The 18,572-nt window shown below is 30.8% G+C and overlaps 1 protein-coding gene across 2 annotated transcripts; it reads right to left on the reverse strand.

Annotated features, from left to right (window-relative positions):
- Positions 1–1,235: 1,235 nt before the first annotated feature.
- LOC143191775 (venom protease) lies at positions 1,236–15,427 on the reverse strand. 2 transcript variants are annotated; one of them, XM_076397157.1, is made up of 7 exons: positions 15,393–15,427; positions 14,787–14,911; positions 9,660–9,884; positions 9,226–9,344; positions 7,824–7,933; positions 4,176–4,590; positions 1,236–1,662 (listed from the first exon to the last, which is right to left on the reverse strand). In XM_076397157.1, exons 2-7 carry the CDS (start codon positions 14,854–14,856, stop codon positions 1,483–1,485), a joined length of 1,119 nt encoding a protein of 372 aa, XP_076253272.1. In that variant the 5' UTR covers positions 14,857–14,911; positions 15,393–15,427; the 3' UTR covers positions 1,236–1,482. The 2 variants fall into 2 exon arrangements, with proteins under 2 accessions (XP_076253272.1, XP_076253273.1); XM_076397158.1 differs by lacking the exon at positions 15,393–15,427 and adding an exon at positions 10,312–10,411 and having other exon boundaries at positions 14,787–14,906.
- Positions 15,428–18,572: the final 3,145 nt, after the last annotated feature.

Genomic DNA, 18,572 nt, shown 5'->3' on the forward strand with positions numbered 1-18,572 from the left:
TTTTGAATGTATTTGCCACATGCGAAATTTACTGTTAAGGAAGTAAAACAAACGATGGATATTTGTTCCTCAAAATTCCCTTGCGACTCAAGCTCAAATTTAGCGAAGTTTATTGGTACAATATTCATCTATAATATAATAAATGTAATATGTTTGGGGAAATATTTCGCGACGTCCAACATGTAGAGGTAGCTACTTTTAACATATTACTTGTTTTAATCGCTCTGCTAAGAGCCTCGACGGGATCAGATTAATTCACTTCGTTCTATTGTTTATTTATTTGGTGCGCCATTTTCAATGTACCTCTCATAGAGAACAGTGTCGTCAGCATTTTATAATGTTTATAGATTACATTATTATTTTATTTTATTAGTATATACAAGTCGATAATTGGAATGAATTCTTGTTCTAGGAAGTGTTGTGTGCCCAAATGCACAGATAGTGAGGAAATGCATCATCGTGTTCCATTAAAAAAGTATCGGCAGTCTTTAAGCAATAGGTACAAAACATTAAAAATCCTAAACTGGATGGGTTAAACATGAAACAGATTTATGATCATTTCCGCGTGTGTCATGAACATTTTTGTGATACATTTAAACTTTCCTTTAAGTACTTATAACCAATTTAGTGATCGTGAAGATAATCCTTCGAGTCCAGAATATGTATAAATGGAGGACTCCAACAAAATTATTTTATTATTATATTTATTTATTTTTACGTATTATTATATTTTTATTTATATTTAATTGAAATTTATTTAATAAATTTATTTCAGAAAATTTTTTTTTTATTTAAATTTCTTTCAAGGCATCTTTTTTTTTATTTAAATTTCTTTCAAGGCATCAAGGCTGTGACGTGTAAAACAGTACTAATGAACCAATCAAATGTCTTCACAGTAAAATATTTTTCTTACAGGTGCCTATAATGGAGATTTAAATTGACCAATCAAATTACTTGAATGGTCAATTATGACGTCCGCTGGATGTTGGGCAAAGCAAAACTTTTAGTCCTTTTGAGTCCCCTATTGAGTTACATCTCTATCACTCACTAATGTTCGGTATCCAACGCCGAATCTCATTCGTTGGAATTCATTGGCCCGATCTGTACGCAGCATTATGTTCCAATTTGGATTTTTATGAATTTATTATAACCCATTAAAAATAGTCGCTAAGCCGGAAGTCGTTCAACAAGAAGTCGGTACAGTATAATATAATAGGAAAATGAACAAAATGAACCACAGTGTGTAATGAAACTTTATTTTAATAATACATGTTATTTTAAGAATACTCATAGACTGAAAGGCTTATTGTTAAATATATGATACAGTATATGGTTTAATATGATCCTTATCATTGCTGTCTATGAATCATGCTAATAATTAGATTCACTAATTACTAGTTTAGTAGTAAATTCCATTAAATTGGTCCTTCCAAAGTTTGTTTCCTATTTTAATCTTTAAAACAACAAATCAACAATGATACGTTAAGGCCATACTTGATCTTCTATCCACTTAATATAATTCGATACTCTAGTGTAAACACCGGGAATGCTTTTCGCTAACGCACATGCTTTGCCGAAAGATGTCACGCCAACGATAGTATATAGGTTCGCATTATTTATATTTGTGGCTTTCCTGACCTGTAGAGGACCACCAGAATCACCCTAAAATAGACAATTACTTATAATATAACTAAAATATAGACAACCTAGCAAGTTAAATGTCTTTGATTTTCCACTTTTCCACCAATTAAAACGATAGTAAAATGAAAAATAACCGTATCGCGAGTAGGAAATGAAATAAGTGCAAATATGTAAATAAGTGCAATAATGTAATACGGCTCAGACTATCCAGCCATCTCTTTTCTTAACTACCTGATTGGTGAACGACTGAGACGGGTTGGTCTATGTTTACCCTTAGTGTCGCTTTCTATCGCCGTTCAACTAGTTGTCTCTTTTCTTGAATAAAGCAGTTTTTAAGTGAAATAATATTTTTTTATCTCTTTTTTATCAGTCTGTAGGTTTCCGTGGAGATCATAAGGCTGTTCTTTTTTGAATTCCTTCAATTAACGGAAGTCAAATTCATTCTCGATTCGTTGAGCCAAAACTATAGCAACCGAAGCTGTGAGGTCACAAAGGATGAATTGAATTAGCTCAACGACCACTAGCCGTAAACTATTCTAAGTAAGAAACTGTGAAGCTTTGAAAGACATTCCTGGTCCGTGGATTTCCGACACATGCAACACAGTTCAAGATGTAAAGCCACCAAAGGCGGATTGAAGTAGCTCAGTTTCTTAACTGTAGAATATTGAAATCCGGAGTCCCCAAAATGTTGAAAACCATTCTGTACCATGGAAACTTAGGAAGAAATAATGCAATTTCGAAGATCTTCAAAGACAAACAGGCAGGCGAAGCTACAGACGATACTCAAATATGAATTTGTAATAACTATGAACTGTCCAGAAATAATGAACCCGTATATCCCTACTGCTGTTTTTTTAGGAAGGAGGCGTTATGTAATACGACTCAGACTATACGACCATCTGTTTTTCTAATTAGTGAACAAGTGAGGCGGGTGGATCTGTTTTTACCAACAGTATCGCTTTGTATTGCCGTTCAACTAGTTGTTTCTTTTCTTGAATAGAGCTGTTTTTAAGTGAAATAATAGTTTTTAGCTAATATAATTTTAGCTAATAATAGGTTTAGCTATATTTAGATATGCTTAAGTCAAATGTCACACCAATAGCCACACCAATGTAAGTCAACTTTAATATTGATAAAAATGAATAAATAATTAAAGGTGTACCATTTAGAAGGTTAGTATGTAGTCTTATATAATTAATTTTGGTTACGATACCAAAAAGGATACTACGATACCTCAGTACGGAGGACTATGGATTGATATATAACAGTGAACTAGAAAGCCTAAGCGATGCAGACTGGGGAGGTGATTGTACAACAAGGAAGTGTTTGGGCGTGTGCAATAAGAATTCATAGCATTTCATAGTATGAAAGTAAAGAGGTAACTTGTCGATAACCAGAGTGCTATTTCTATGGTCAAAAATTTTGAGAACTCCAAAAGAAGCAAACATATTAATATAAAGTATCATTGTATCAACTCTGTTTAAAGACAGAGATAGCTAATATGTTTGTTCATCTGAGAATTGTGCTAATTTATCCACTAAGTCGTTAAGTAAAATTAAGTTCACATGATTGAAAGATAGAATAGTTCTTAGTTCAAACAAATATATAGGTAGACTGTAACAGTTTGGTTCTGGCAATTTAAATGTATTTTTATAATATTTGTTGATAATATTAATTAGGCTGGTTGTTACATGGGATTCATGTTGATACAAGGGGCAATATAGAAAAGATGGAGAACAACTAGTAGAAGGCGCTGATATTTGTATCGAGGCTATTCAAAAATGTATAAAAGAGCAACGATATATATATATATATACATATATATATATATATATATATATATATATATATATATATATATATATATATATATATATATATATATAAAGTTTTTTCTCTTTTGTTCCAAAACCATAAGTGGTGTTATTAACTCCGTCCTGTCCCATTTTTTTCTTATACTCTATTTTAATATACAAACATGACTTATTTCATTTATTATTCCATATTTATGTGTATGATTCTTATGCTACTTTGTTACAATGTTTGGTGGAATGGAATTGAAATTAGATTACAAAAAACTCTATGAATTAAGTTAGAGTTAATAAGAATTAGTTCTTGAAATAGTTTGCATGTATTTTAATATACAGACATTTGCTACTGTAATTAATGTTTTATATCAAATACATTTCTGATCTTATATTTAAAATATTGCGAAAACAAGTTTTAGCAATATAAGGCATTTAAATTAGTCTTTTTACTCTTATTGTTCTGTTACTCTGTTATGGGAGAAAGATGATTAACTTGACCACTATATAGTCACGCTCGAATTTCGACCACATGGCGATCACTAGTATTTATTAAAATTGATAGCTGAAATATTCTGTCTTTTTCTAATTTAATTTGAAAAAGGCCTATAATTTATACCTCTAGATTAGAAAATCCGCTAAAACCTTTCTAAAATACTTACTAGACAATATTATTAATAAATTTGCCTTAGATGTGGTAAATGTGTAAAAAGAAGAAAATATACTGACCTGACAAGCGTCACCAATTTCTTGAACCGAAGTCGCACATATCATGACATCATTTCTAATACCACTTTGCAGTTTTTTAGACGATACTCTGAATAAATCGTTGCACTTATTTGAATCATGCAACACTAGTACTAGTTTCTGCAGAGTTTTACTGGCGTCACCAGCGAAAGCGGTGTCGCCCCAGCCTGTAACAATGAGAGGGCCGCCGACAAGGACAGGTTGTGTTTGTAGACATGCTGGCCGAACCCACTCATTGAACTGTACGGGTCTACAGAGCTTCACCAAGCCGATGTCGTGGTAATGTGCTGTTGCTGTATAATCAGGATGTGGAATGCGTTGTACTATGTGAAATTCCTGAAGATTGGCTTTGTCGTCTACGTGCACTATACCCATTCTTACATGCTCAGCATCACCGCTGAAATTGAAAAATTAACTATAATAAAAAAGAGCTATTAGGGAGAGATCTATAAGTGAGCGATTTTAACCTCTTAAATAATCGTGTATTAGTTATATTCTATATTATAGAGAGAAAAGTCTAATAGCGACATGCCAGTTTGGGTTTATTAACAAATATTCAACAAAGGACCATGTGCATAGAATAACAGATGTAATTAAAGTAATCCGTGAACGTAAATGATGTCATAGACAGAGCTGAAACGTATTAGATATAGTACAAGCCTTCGATGAGGTACAGCACGACGGCCTTGTTCATAAGCTGCATAAAGTGTTACTGAATAAAGTGGAAAAACTACACTGAAATATTGAAATATTACATTACAGCCATATCTAAACAAAAGGAAGCCTACTTTACAGGTACAATAAAAGAAGTTAAAGCAGGTGTGTATTGAGGCATTAGCAAGAATTGCCTTTACCTACCCTACACATGTGATATATCACAAATGGAAAATATCACGATGGCAACATTTGCTGATAATAATCATGTTAGACACAAAGCAGAGCAGATCAAATTCAAAGTCAAACAACTGTACTGTAATATTATAAAAAAAACTAATTATATTTTATAAACCTTTTAAATTGATACTTAATTTTAGCGATACAATATCTATAAAATGATATATCGATATTTTTTAAATATACAGATTCAAAAGAATAACCAAAGACCGATGGGTCTTCCTAGATTTAAGTTATTGTAAAAGCAAATTGTGGCTTAGTCGACCATTAAAAATGTAACAAATTAAAAAAGTTATATTCTATTTGCTCTATATTAATAATACTATATAAAATAAGACTTTAGGCAGTTAGCCATAAAGGAATGAAAAATGTCCTCAAATAAGTTCCTATCAAGTATAATAATAACAAATATGCCTAAAAATATCGATATATTTCGTTTTTTGAAGGGGACTGTGGAGCTTTTTTTATGGAATTTTACTCCCGAGGTCATCAAGTGAATTTTGCGCGGAAAAATAGGGTTGGAGTGAACAAATATCGATATTGCTAAAAATAAGTGTCGATATGTTGTGTTCGCCGATATATCGATATTTTTATATTATTCATATGCGACGGTGTCATATACAATCGATCTAGAAGTAGAATCCTTTCATCTGAATGCCCTCATTTTCGTTTAGTTGTTGGCGCTAATGAGATATCTGGTAGTGCTGACTTGTTTATATCTGACATAAAGTTATTATATCGACAGATATACCGCTTGTACTCTTTTTAATTATTTATTAATTAAGATTTTATAATATGAATAAAAGATATATTAAAGAAATACGAAAACTAAATATTTTATATTCTGCTGCGGCAGAATCTTGACTGACATTGTTTTCCGTATTAGATCCAACAACATTTTGAAAAGAGGAGAATATATCATACGTATTTGAAAATATATTTTATTTAAGACACTAAGTTGTCCGTAAGTTTGTGGATAATATAAACTAAATATTAGACATAATTTTAATATTAAGATATTGTATTTATTCATTCATGGCGAAAATGCAAAGTACCAATATAAGAAACTATTAAACAACTTATATATAACTTATATTAACTTAATATAACTGTTAAATTACATGGTTTCGGGATTCCTCTATATGAAATAATAGTTTCTCTTTATTTTTATCGAGTCGTTCATTGTATCTGGCATGCTCAAAATTTCATTTTCCACCATCATTATGTTTGTTGTTCAGTTTGAGGAACTCAGTCTTAGCCCACCAAACACTTTTGGAAACTTATGGTGATACTAATCCGTTATATCCTAATACTCAGTTTTGGTTTCAATGGTTGAAAACTGCAAAAAACATTAAACGGCAAAAAGATAACCCAGCTCAAACACTCAAATAACTTTCAGCTTGTAGAAACGGACAATGAAAAGTGATCTACTACGAAAATCTCAACTGCAAAAAATTATAGGTTGTTTCAGGTGAACCAACCACGTCGACACCGAAGCAGAATATTCATTGCCATAAATTCTTGCTGTGCATATGGTGGGATCAGCAAGGTACTTTACGCTAGCAATAGGATCTGCTAAAGCTGAATAAAACTGTTACTGTGTATGTCTACCAATGTCAATGAACAAATTAAACCACGTATTGTTGGAAAAAAGACCAGCAGCAGCGAATAATATAAGCAAAATTATATTCTTTCATGAAAATGCTCGGCCATACGTTGCAAGAATTGTAAATTATACACTGTTGCTTGAATGGAAAATTCTACGGCAGTGTGCTCAGTAGATTCTTTTTTTGTTTTTAGAGATAGTATGAGTTTGCTGACATTCTTCCGATACAGCATCGTAATGCTACCAGAAGGTTGAAAAAAGTTATAGAAAATGATTGAATTTTGAATAGTATATATTGAAATTATTTTCAATAAATGCCCATGTAAAGTGAAAAAATTACCAAAACGTATAAAACGTCTAATATATGAAAATGCCCATTATTTCCAAGAACATTTTCAAAATTTCATTTATTTTAAAAATATAAAAACATGTCAAGCTGTATGTACAGTGACAATATATATACATTCTGTAACAATATTCAGAAACATGTTGGAGTGGGACTATATAAAGGAATTAATATGATATTGTACATCGCTTCATTACTATGAATTAGATTTGTATCTATCTGTAATATCATGGGGATATTAAATGGTTAGAGATTAAGATATGACCTAAGACAATTAACCCAGAACTAAACCAAACAAGGAATTCGTCAAAACAAGATCCTGATTACTGAAGCATGTTTCCTATGCATTTTTTCCTATTTACCTAATTTCATAATTTGTACAAATTTAGTGAATTAACCAATCCGTAATATTACCGTGTAGAAATTTGTCCTCATGTTTTTTGGTACGCCTGCTGTGTATCCATGGCCTAAATCTGCCCATTATATTATTATTATCATAGGATTTATAACATATTATATTTAACACATGTCTAGCGTAGTGCTCAGAATTTATTAAATTAACAAATATTATTACATTTATGTAACTGCTGTTTGTGAAACTTATTGACTATTAAAAATAAAACTAAGATCTGAAAATTGTTATGTTCTTGTCTCCTGCTACGGCTATGGTTATTTTTACTATATTTTGGCGGCTTTGAATACCTTCTTAAACTATGATAAGGATGATAATTTTTGAAAATTATAAATTCATGCATAATACTTTAATAGACATATTTATACTTACTACTTTAAAGAGCTTAAACAATGTGCTGCTGTAAGAACAAATAGGTCACTTAATAGACTGCCACCACATATCCACTGAATATTCCCATTATCCTTAAAGCCAATTTGGGACTAAAACAGATGACGATGAAAGAAAGTTGAAAATATAATCAATCTTTGGATCAAAACGAAATGTGAGTGATCAACAAAAAATTAAGGCTATTAACTTATGCTTGCTGTGTTGCTATTCCAAAGTGATTTGCTGACTACTATATTTTATTATAAAAGCTCATATTCATAATAAAAGTGAATAATTTTTAGAAGATGGAAGAGGTAAGAAATTTGTAAATCAACCCTGCTCTAAATTATCTTGTTATGTTTTACACTGTTAATCAACTTGCATTAATTTGCTGATTTGTATTCTTCTTCAACATCTTTTGGTTGCGCATATCCAAAACCGTGTATACTTGTGTTATATTTAATTAAAAACCGTGGAGACATATTTATATTTTTTTTTTGTTCTAGAAAGCCTAAATAGTGAGGAACCCTAGTTTCAATTACAAGAACTGCATCATATCCAAAAGCCAGATATCAATAAGTGCTTGCAGTTCCATTTACTGTCAAGGTCTCGTATATTTAGAAATTCAAATATTTCTACTAGATAAATTGCATTAGTACACTAAAAAATATAATTAGTCTGCTATATAATTGTTATTGGCTACAAAAAAGATGTATTGTTCACAAACGTCAAACATGACTTACCTAGATGAAGATTTTTGTTTGTACTTACGAATGATTCATTAAATCAAAATAATCAGGAGTGACTAAATATCTTTATGTTTAAGTACAAATAATTATAAATTACTAAAAGTTGTATTATATCTATTATGAAATCCAAATCTCTTTTCTGTAGAAACAAATGAAAATAAGTTATAATCATTCTATATATTATATATTGAAAACTATTTGGAAAGATTATAAGTATTATTCAGCTTTTGTGTGGTATTATTTGGAATCAGTGGCAGTCAAAAATTTCATCAATTTTAGTGAAATCTATCACCAATTATAGCTTGATTTAGATTTCGTAGCATGTTATGCTGTTCTGGTATATACACTATATAGACTATATACATAATATACAAATACACTTGAAGCTGATATTGATTATTCTAGGTTAATCCATGGTTTTTTACGTTTGTAGCTGTGCAAATGAAGCAGTAGCACAAATCAGATAGTAAGTAAATTGCCAATAGCGTAATTATCACTTTTAAAACGAGAAAACAATTTTAGATAGGTTTATCCGTCCATAGAATTAGTTGTATTAAAATGCGATGATAATCTCGTATCAAAATAGTGAAGTGAAACTTCTTGTAACAATATTTAAAATCTGTAAATGTTAAAACACTACTGAAAATAGTAGTTACCATATGGGGAAATTCCTTTTCATCAGCATCAGTTCCTCCAACAATGGTTACATGGACTACGCCGTCTTCATCGATGTTTTCGGTAACATTCATTAATGATTTCTCATATTCAGAGCATACTGTAAGTAAAATATAATAAACGAAATTATTTTCTATTGTATTTCATTTCATTTCATCAAATTAGATATTGGCCACGAAACTAAGTATGGAACATTAGGTGTAGAGTTACTCAGTTGACAATGAGGTTATTATGGTCATATAATAATAGAGAGCAAATTCAATAGAGGTCTTTGGATAAAAAAATTGTCTACATCCAATATCTAGATGGAGTTACAATCATTCAAGTAATTTGATTGGTCAGTTTAAATCTTCACACACATATATATCTCCTTTATAATAAAAAATATTATAAAACTATGAACTTTAAAACTTACTCTGGTCCGCCTTTCTTGGTGGATCCGTTGGAATAACTGGAAGATCTATTGTCCTCTCACGAAAAGTACCTCCTTTATTAGGGCAGCAGACTACTACTTCAGATCCTTCGAAAAAGCAGTTCTGAGGAAATATCCATCTTTTGATACCGGGAATAACTTCTGGACATTCGTGAATATAAACGCATTGACCCATGGTGTTATCTTTTTGAACAACACAAGATGAACCTACAAAGAATCGTAGGAAATATTATGAAAAAATAACCAAAACATTATAAAATTTAATAGGACGCCTTAAGGCAAACACTAATAAATGTGATATTCCTAAATATTTGACAACACTTTATGCGCATATCTGAAATAGAATATTTTGTAATAACGTCTTGGCCTTTTGAATCAACAAATGAGATAATTTTTTATTAATAAAGCAAGGTTCTTGATACTGTTCTCTGGGAATTTTCTTTATATTTTGTAAATAACATTTTAAGTAATTGATATATTAGATTTTAATAATGGCTTGATTTATTATTAAAAAATAATTCAAAATTTGCTTTTAATAATGCTTAATAACATTCTTGTGAAGGTTATTATTATATTTATAACCTATAAATTATGATCAAGTATATATTGTACAAAATATAAAAAAAATAGTTACCTTGAAAAAATTAGGAAACATATAACCATGCTGCATTTGCTGATTATACTGTGACCCTGAATATTGAAGACAATTTGCTATTTGTCCAGCAACTAGGGAACTGTAGTAGACATGTAGAATAAGTAACAATAATAACTAAGATAGACTAAGGTAGACATGTAGAATAAGTAACAATAATAACTAAGATAATGCTCATTAAGTTCCCATATAATCAAGCTACACATATACCAATAAATATGGATAACATTATCACTCAAATTATAGTAAAGATGAAGGAACCTTGATACAAAACTCCGTTAGTGTGCATATGACAAATAAATGAAAAAATCTTAAAATGAAATATAAAAAATATTGGTTAATTAGAAAGAAATCCTAGAAAAGTCTAGTGTAAATATAAAGAAATATCACGATCAGGCGCACCTAGTGACTGTAAGACTGAGTTTTTTTCATAAAAATCACAATAAAACTTTAGGAGATAATTCACACTTATGTTAATGTCGTAAGTATATGAGTATTGTTAAGCCAGAAGTATTTAAAATCTTGGCAACTCTTAAAATCTATATAATGGAAAAGGAACAAACTGTTAATTAGTGAGTAAAAGTTGTTACTCTAGAGACTAAGTAAGTGCCAAGTTTAGGTTAGGTTTTAGGTTACTGTAAAAACAAATTATAGGTTCGGCGGAAATGATTAGTTACACTGTATTAGTTAATAGTATTTATCCATATATGATGAAATAAAGAGTGACAGTTTATCATTAAAAATTATGGAATAGAAATATTTTTGGTGAAAATATATGTCCTTAAAAATGATTCTATAGAAGTCGGCTGAGTTTAACCACTATCCACGTATTTCTATTGAAAATAGAAATACTTTCAAAGATAGTTTTTAATTTAATTATATTCATTACATTACATTTATTGAAAAATGAATGACTAATACTGTATTTACTTAACCAAACTGATTTGGAGAGGCCCCTAAAAATGATAACGCCAATTATTGAACAGCCTAACCTAACTGTAATATTTTTTTTAGTTAGTTTTTGTTTTCTATTTAGTATTATTGAATTATTCAATGAAATTTTTCATGTGGTCTCATCAACGATCAATACTGCTTTTTCGACATTCATTATTTTTTTCACAAATATCAATGCTATGGAAAGCTATGCAGACGACACAGCCACAATTGTTCAATACATCCACTATGCGTAGAAGAACATGCCCATCAGCGAATATTTATAATTAACAATTTCCCCAAACCAATAATGATAAATATATTGGTATGCATCTGGATCGACGCCTAACCTGGAAGAAGCACAAGCTAATAGAAAAAAACTTGGATTTAGACCATATCAAATGGATTTGCTAATCGGGCACAAATCTAAATTATCATTAGATAACATTACTATACGAATCAATAATAAAGTGTTGCTGATGCTTCGTACTATGTCTCCGGTGAAGTCATGCAACGTGATATCCCTTTATAAATGTAGTACTGTAATTCAAAATGTTTGTGTTAAGTACTAAGTTAAGAGTGGTAGTGCTAAATGTGCGACGTAATAGTGAAGTGCGCAGTCGAAAAGGTTTAGCACCATTCCATCTCGTTATAGGACATATAATGACTTCAGAATAAGCTTTGGGAGAGGATTAACTATTTAAGACAATATTTTACACCGGAGATCATTTAATGAAATTCTCTACTATATGTTATGTATATATTATAGATTATAATCATAAGAATTGCTTAATGGGCAGATTATGGAACCACTGAGTATAATAATTAAACATATTTTGGTTGTTTGAATTGAAGAAATCTGCGAAGAGTATCAAAAATTTTGGAAACTTATAGTGATGCTGTTTCGCCACATCGTAATTTTCAGTTTTGGTTTCAACGACTTAAAAGTGATGATTTCAGTGAAAGTGAAAAGTCAATGAGTAGAAGCGTGGCTTAACCGATAAGAAAGAATCACGCAACGAAAATTTTGATTGCTTAACAGTTAATGAATCAACTGGTTCCATATCTTCTATACGGATTTGCTGAAACCACCACTTATATTAGAATGTTTTAGAACACCACAGTTTCATTACTTGTCAGGCAAACAAAATTTTGTGTCGCATTATGTCTGGTGATAAATAGTCTGGTGGATCTACTACAACAATCTCGAACACAAAAGGCCTGAGTATGTTCAGAAGAGAAATCTTCAGAGAGGAATATTCCATCTAAATAGACACAGTGTAATATTCATGCCCATTGTATCTTGCTTCATATACGTCAGTAAGACGTAGAATTAAGAGTTTCTAAAAGCGAATGAAACTGTTACTACAAATGTCTGTCGATCTCAATCGAACAATTTTAACGACGCATCCTTTTGCCAGGAAGCAAAATTTGCATAAAATTAAGGATATTGTTGATATTCTGATTAATAACAATATGTATTGTATTCAGTTTTCTGAATACCCTTTTAAAATCAAGAAACGATGAAAATATTTATTGTTGTATGTGCATTTATTTTACGAAATCGAAAATCCTTAAAAATGCACTTATTTTTTGATTTTCGGCAATCAAAATATTAACGAAGAATCAATGCCAAGATTAGAATTACTAATATTAAGAGCTGAAAATGGAAATACCTTATAAACTGTATGTATTACATTACTTTGCACATAATTCTTCTCTTAACTTAAACTTTTATTTCGAATTAAGAATATTTTCGCGGTTTTAGAAGAATTCCCCAAAATAACTGGTTACGAAAACAAGGTTTCGGAATTCCGAGTGCTAGATCTATTTGAACTAAACGGTTTCTTAGAACAACAGCAATTACGATGGTAACTGCTTCTTAACTACATAAGCAGCATACTCAACACTGCATTAAATTCGAATTCCAATAAAAAAAACTTCTAAAGCACAGAAACCAATTTGTTAATTTAATGTTTGAGACCGACTTGCAGTAGTTGTATTAGTACAATAATAACGTACTGCATGTATTAAAAGTTTGAAAGCATCGAATTGCAAGTACTGCATGATGAAAACTCAGTTAAAGGTTTATAAAGGACTGAAAGGTTTATATGAGATACAAAGATTAATGTATTATTTGAATACAAGTCAAGATGTTAAGCCTATCCCGTTAACAAGAGAAAAACTTTATAAAAAATTATGATGGTTGATAAAAATTATGTTCTTAGTAGTTGATGTCGCGCATGTCGACCTCATAACTTAACATCTACTTAATGAAAGTACTTGTGTATTTCATAGAGCTTCATATGAAACAGGAAATCGTTATGAACTTGACACAGAATATTTCTCCCGTTGGAGAAAATATTTGTTTAAGATGTCAGAACTCAGATTAAAGTTTTTACTGTATCGATTATTTACAGCTTTATTATATATTTTTTTAGTACGTTTAGGTCTCTCTGGAAGACTGACGGTCATTGTGGGTTAATGGTCAGAAGAGAAGGTTATAGCACTGTACAATGTGTCCAGAGAGGGGTGTGAAACACACACGGCGAATCAAGAAGTTACAGGTCAGTCTTCCACAGCCGTGACACAGTCTTCAAAATCGTCTAGAATGCACATGGTCTTCGACAACCTCAACAAGTTTACAAGAATATTAAAATACCAAGTAAAGGGTCAAGGAAGGTTGGTGCCACTTTACGGTGTGAAGATTGGTGGACTAACCATTTATACCCACCTATTATTTTGTAAATTTAAGTTTAATTAATAAATTTAAAATAAAGCAGTTTACAACTTCGCCCGTTTTCTCTATACAATCGAAAAACACAAAACAACAAGAAAAATACGTATGCGGCAAATTCACCAAACTTGATCCCATTCGACTATCATAAATAAACGGTTCGAAACATGAGACAATGCACATACATTTCTTCGATAAAATATCGCCTTATTATATATATATATATATATATATATATATATATATATATATATATATATCGATTATTTACAGCTTTATTATATATTTTTTTAGTACGTTTAGGTCTCTCTGGAAGACTGACGGTCATTGTGGGTTAATGGTCAGAAGAGTGCATTCTATTATATATATACATATATATATATATTGTGTACATTTTTATATGAAACACATTTCTTGAAAAAAACAGCAAAAAATTACCCTTAAAGTATTTACAAAAAAAATCACATGATCATGGTAGTTGAGATCTATAGGTCTAGAAATTAATTTAAAGACACTTCCTTGCATCTCATAAATACTTTTACATTAATATGTCTCATTAAGTGTTATTAACATAAATATTGATAAAAAAGTAAAACGATCTTAATCTAACCCTTTTGTTATAAAATTTTTTATGAACATGTTTTTCTTCTCGGAACTTGGAATTATTCCAGCGATGTGACTTTGAAAATTAATAAAATAATGTTTATTTTCTAATTTTAACATTTAAATTATAATTTCTAATTCTCTACTAAACTACAAACTCTAATTTTAACTAAATTAAACTTACCGTAATAAAGCTCACTTTGTATAAATTGTACACAATAGCACAAAATAAACAATGAATATATCAGCAACATTCTGTTTCACTATAAAAATGATTCACAAACGCTCTTCGCAACAAGTTCGGTATCACTAAAAGAAATAATTAAAACTGTTATGTATTTTTATCTGTTATAGTTAATTATGAATTTAACTAAACCAATGTATATGATTAAATTAAACTTGGCGTAAGATTCGCTTTAAAGTTACAGTAACAGCCTAATATATACTCTCATACAAAAAAAATCCCGCTTCGGCGGTTATTGTGGCGTAGTGATATCTGATTTATTTGGTGGAGTAATCTATTGGATTTCCCTAAATGAGCTCAGGCACAATTCCTAGCTTTGATGGGTAGGTTTTTGGCGTGATTTAGGTGTATTAAAAATTTTACAATCTTTTGTTAATTTTCCACTATTTTCGTAAAATTCTTTTTTAATAATGTATAGGGCTAATTTTAAACCCAAGTCAAAATAAGTAAAATAAAAATAATGTGGAAATAAAACAATATAAAACAAATTAACATCATAAACAAATAAAAACAGAGATAAATATAAATGATATAACGGCTACTTACACAATAAATGGCAAAATAAATATAGGAGACTCTAAGTATGCGAGATCTTGATGTCTAGGGGATCATGTAATAGTTCATTATAATACTAATGAGCAATAAATGTACCGACAAGTAATGGTACTGATAATGGATGGTAATGTTTATTTAACTAACAGACAATGACAATGGTAGTCTATAGCTATAACGGAATAACCATGATGATTAACGATAATCTTAGTCTATAGAAGTCAATACAGTTGACGGACAATCATAACAGACAAGAGTAATAGACAATCAATAATATTAAACAGTTAATAGCGATAACTGATAGCAATGATAAACTATGCTATGATGAAATATAACAAATGCACACGGTATGAGTGAAAGGTAACACGCGACTAGCTGGTAGTTAGAGCTAGTACTTTTACCCAAACAATAACAATAATGGGCGTGCAATGAAATCAAGGAAAGCCGACGCACAACATCCTGTCACTAGGGTTAATAGGACTCGCTACAGCAAAGCCAAAATATCAAATAAATAAGCAATACTCTTATTACTGTGCACTCACTTCTCTAGCTCCAATTATGATGAACGGGCGATACACACAAGGGATAAATGAAAGGCCCCGCACTAGATACTTTGCTACCGGAAAAACTTTCGGTGTCGGTTATGTGAGCTTCATATTAACAATAAATTATAACTACATATCAGTTACTTTAGACACTTTAGCATCAGTTTCTGGCTTATAAATGAGTTATAATATATACTTTATAGTTGCAACCAAAAAATTATTTAATTTAATTTATAGTAATTTAAGAATTATGGGGAAGATACTAAGATACGAATAAAATAGATAATGACAAATGGATAAATATATAAATAAATAGAGTAATAAATAGAAAATAATACATGAAAATAACAAACAATAAATGCAAATTAAAAAGATAAAACTGGAATATTCCATAAACAATCTCATCGTTTCATGATGATAGATGATATTTTATGTTGGGCAGCATAATACATTAGTAAAATCAGACAACATAATGAAAAAGTTGATAGTGACTTAACATCGCGTTTGACAAAATAATTATTATGAAATTTTAACGTCCCTTGGACATGTGAAGGTATTACAGAGATATTATCTACCCGAGGAAAAAGGAGCAAAGATGTTGCCATTTATGGCAATAGATTCTGTTACTAAAAAATATAAAATAATTAAAAAAACCGTAAGCTTTCTACTAATCGATTCTGGGAGTTCTAAATTTCCTCGAACCACATGTGTTTTATGCTCGTTTCCTACAAAACAATTTTTAGAACACTATGTTTAAAATGAAAAGAGGCAGTACCTATATAATTAAAAAATCATATCACAGCTGACCTCTCTCGAGGCCATCCACAATCAGAACACCTATAGAAATGGAAAATGCCAATGGGTTTGGTCTCCTTTGATAGGAGCAATGGTCATTGACACATATACCGGGGACTTAAAAGCTCATCATTTTCTAGCACGAAAATTATAATCTACCTGTCTCAAAACCGATCAAAAAATATTTTAAGTCAATTCGGTTTCTCTATAAATTTTACCCCAACTGCGGTATTGTGTTTCCGTCTGATTATTACTTTATATCGATCACTTCTTACGACTTTCTTTTTATTATTTGTGATATCGGTCCAACAAGTTGCTCCTTCTTTTCGTAAAATAAAATAGTTCTAAAATAAATTAAGATTTATTATTTTAAAACCTACACGTTTAATAACTGGTCTAATCGGTAGGATTCTGAACACGTCTGCTTGTATTTCAGGGTGCACAGCCACGAAAGGCCGATTTAATTAGCTCAGTTGCTCAACTGTAGACCATTAGAAATTGGGAAATCATTCCATATAATAGATATTTTGGTAAAAATAAGCCTTACATAATTAGAACAACAGTTTTGCTAATACAGTTTCTATTATTGTGCACAGTTTATGATTTTATAAGGTTCTATGAGTTCAATTAGTACTGTTAACTGTTGGTAATTTTAACATTAAATATTATATTTGGTTTTTCTAAATAAATGTGTTGACAACGAAAAAAAGATACAATTTAACTGATTAACAACGGTTAATAATGAACTGATAGAACTGATTAGATTAATGAATTGTATAGAATAATAAAAACTGTACTAACAGACTTAATTGCCATTGTAGAACTGTTATTAATAATAGTCTATCGGTGAGATGTGCTAAAATTAAGAGTTTAATTTACATTAAAATAGGATTTGGTTGGAAATATTGTCTGTACAGTAATTTGCTACTTCTTCTGTTAAAATAAAAGTTGAAGTTGCTCAAAGACCTTCTAGCGCTAAACTATTCCAATTAGGAAGCATTCAAACTTTGAAAAACATATCTAGTCCGTGGATTCTCGGCACAAGGATCACAGTACAGGGTGTAAGGCCAACAAAGGTGGACTGAAATTGCTGTGAGTGGACATAGTCTACTGGAATTTGTACAGAAGCTTGCGGTTCAAGCTGAACGGTCACCAAAAGCGCTTTGCAGTAGCTCCGTTTCTTAGCCATAGACTATAGGAATCTGAGGTCACCGAAACTTAGGAAATCATTCCATGGCAGGGCACCATGGAACTTTGAATAGAAACAGTGCTATTTCAAAGATCTCCAAAGGCAAAATGACGGACGAATGTGCAGGTGATACTCAAAAACAATTTTAAAACAACCATAAACTGTCAAGAGGCAATAACAACCACGCAAATCCCTATATATCGTTACGGGCGTGACTCTAGCGGCCACGTGCAAGTAAGACTACTCTTTTAAGACTACCTGAATGGTGAACGAGTAAAATGGGAGTTATATTCCGCTATTTTCGAGTAGCTATAAATCTTCAGTATCGCTTTGTATCACTGTTCAACAAGTCGCCGCTTATTTCTTTGAATGAACCAGTTTTAAAGTAAATTAATAGTTTTTCTTTGTTAAAAACCCTTCTTTATAACTCATTAACAATATATTAAAACTAGCCTAAACTATAATGTTAACGATATAACAGAAGATGCACTATTATCTAAAAGGTTTAAATGTCATAATTATATGAGCAAACTTATCTTTAAAACACATCCTATGGCAGAAAAGCCTACATTTTCATATTATCAATACTCTGACCTCGAAAGTTTCAATACCATCACACTTACCACATTAACAGATATACTGCTA

The sequence above is a fragment of the Rhynchophorus ferrugineus genome, unplaced genomic scaffold, assembly GCF_030347505.1.
Source record: "Rhynchophorus ferrugineus isolate W39M unplaced genomic scaffold, kcgeb_rfMv2 rfM2, whole genome shotgun sequence".
NCBI lineage: Eukaryota > Metazoa > Arthropoda > Insecta > Coleoptera > Curculionidae > Rhynchophorus > Rhynchophorus ferrugineus.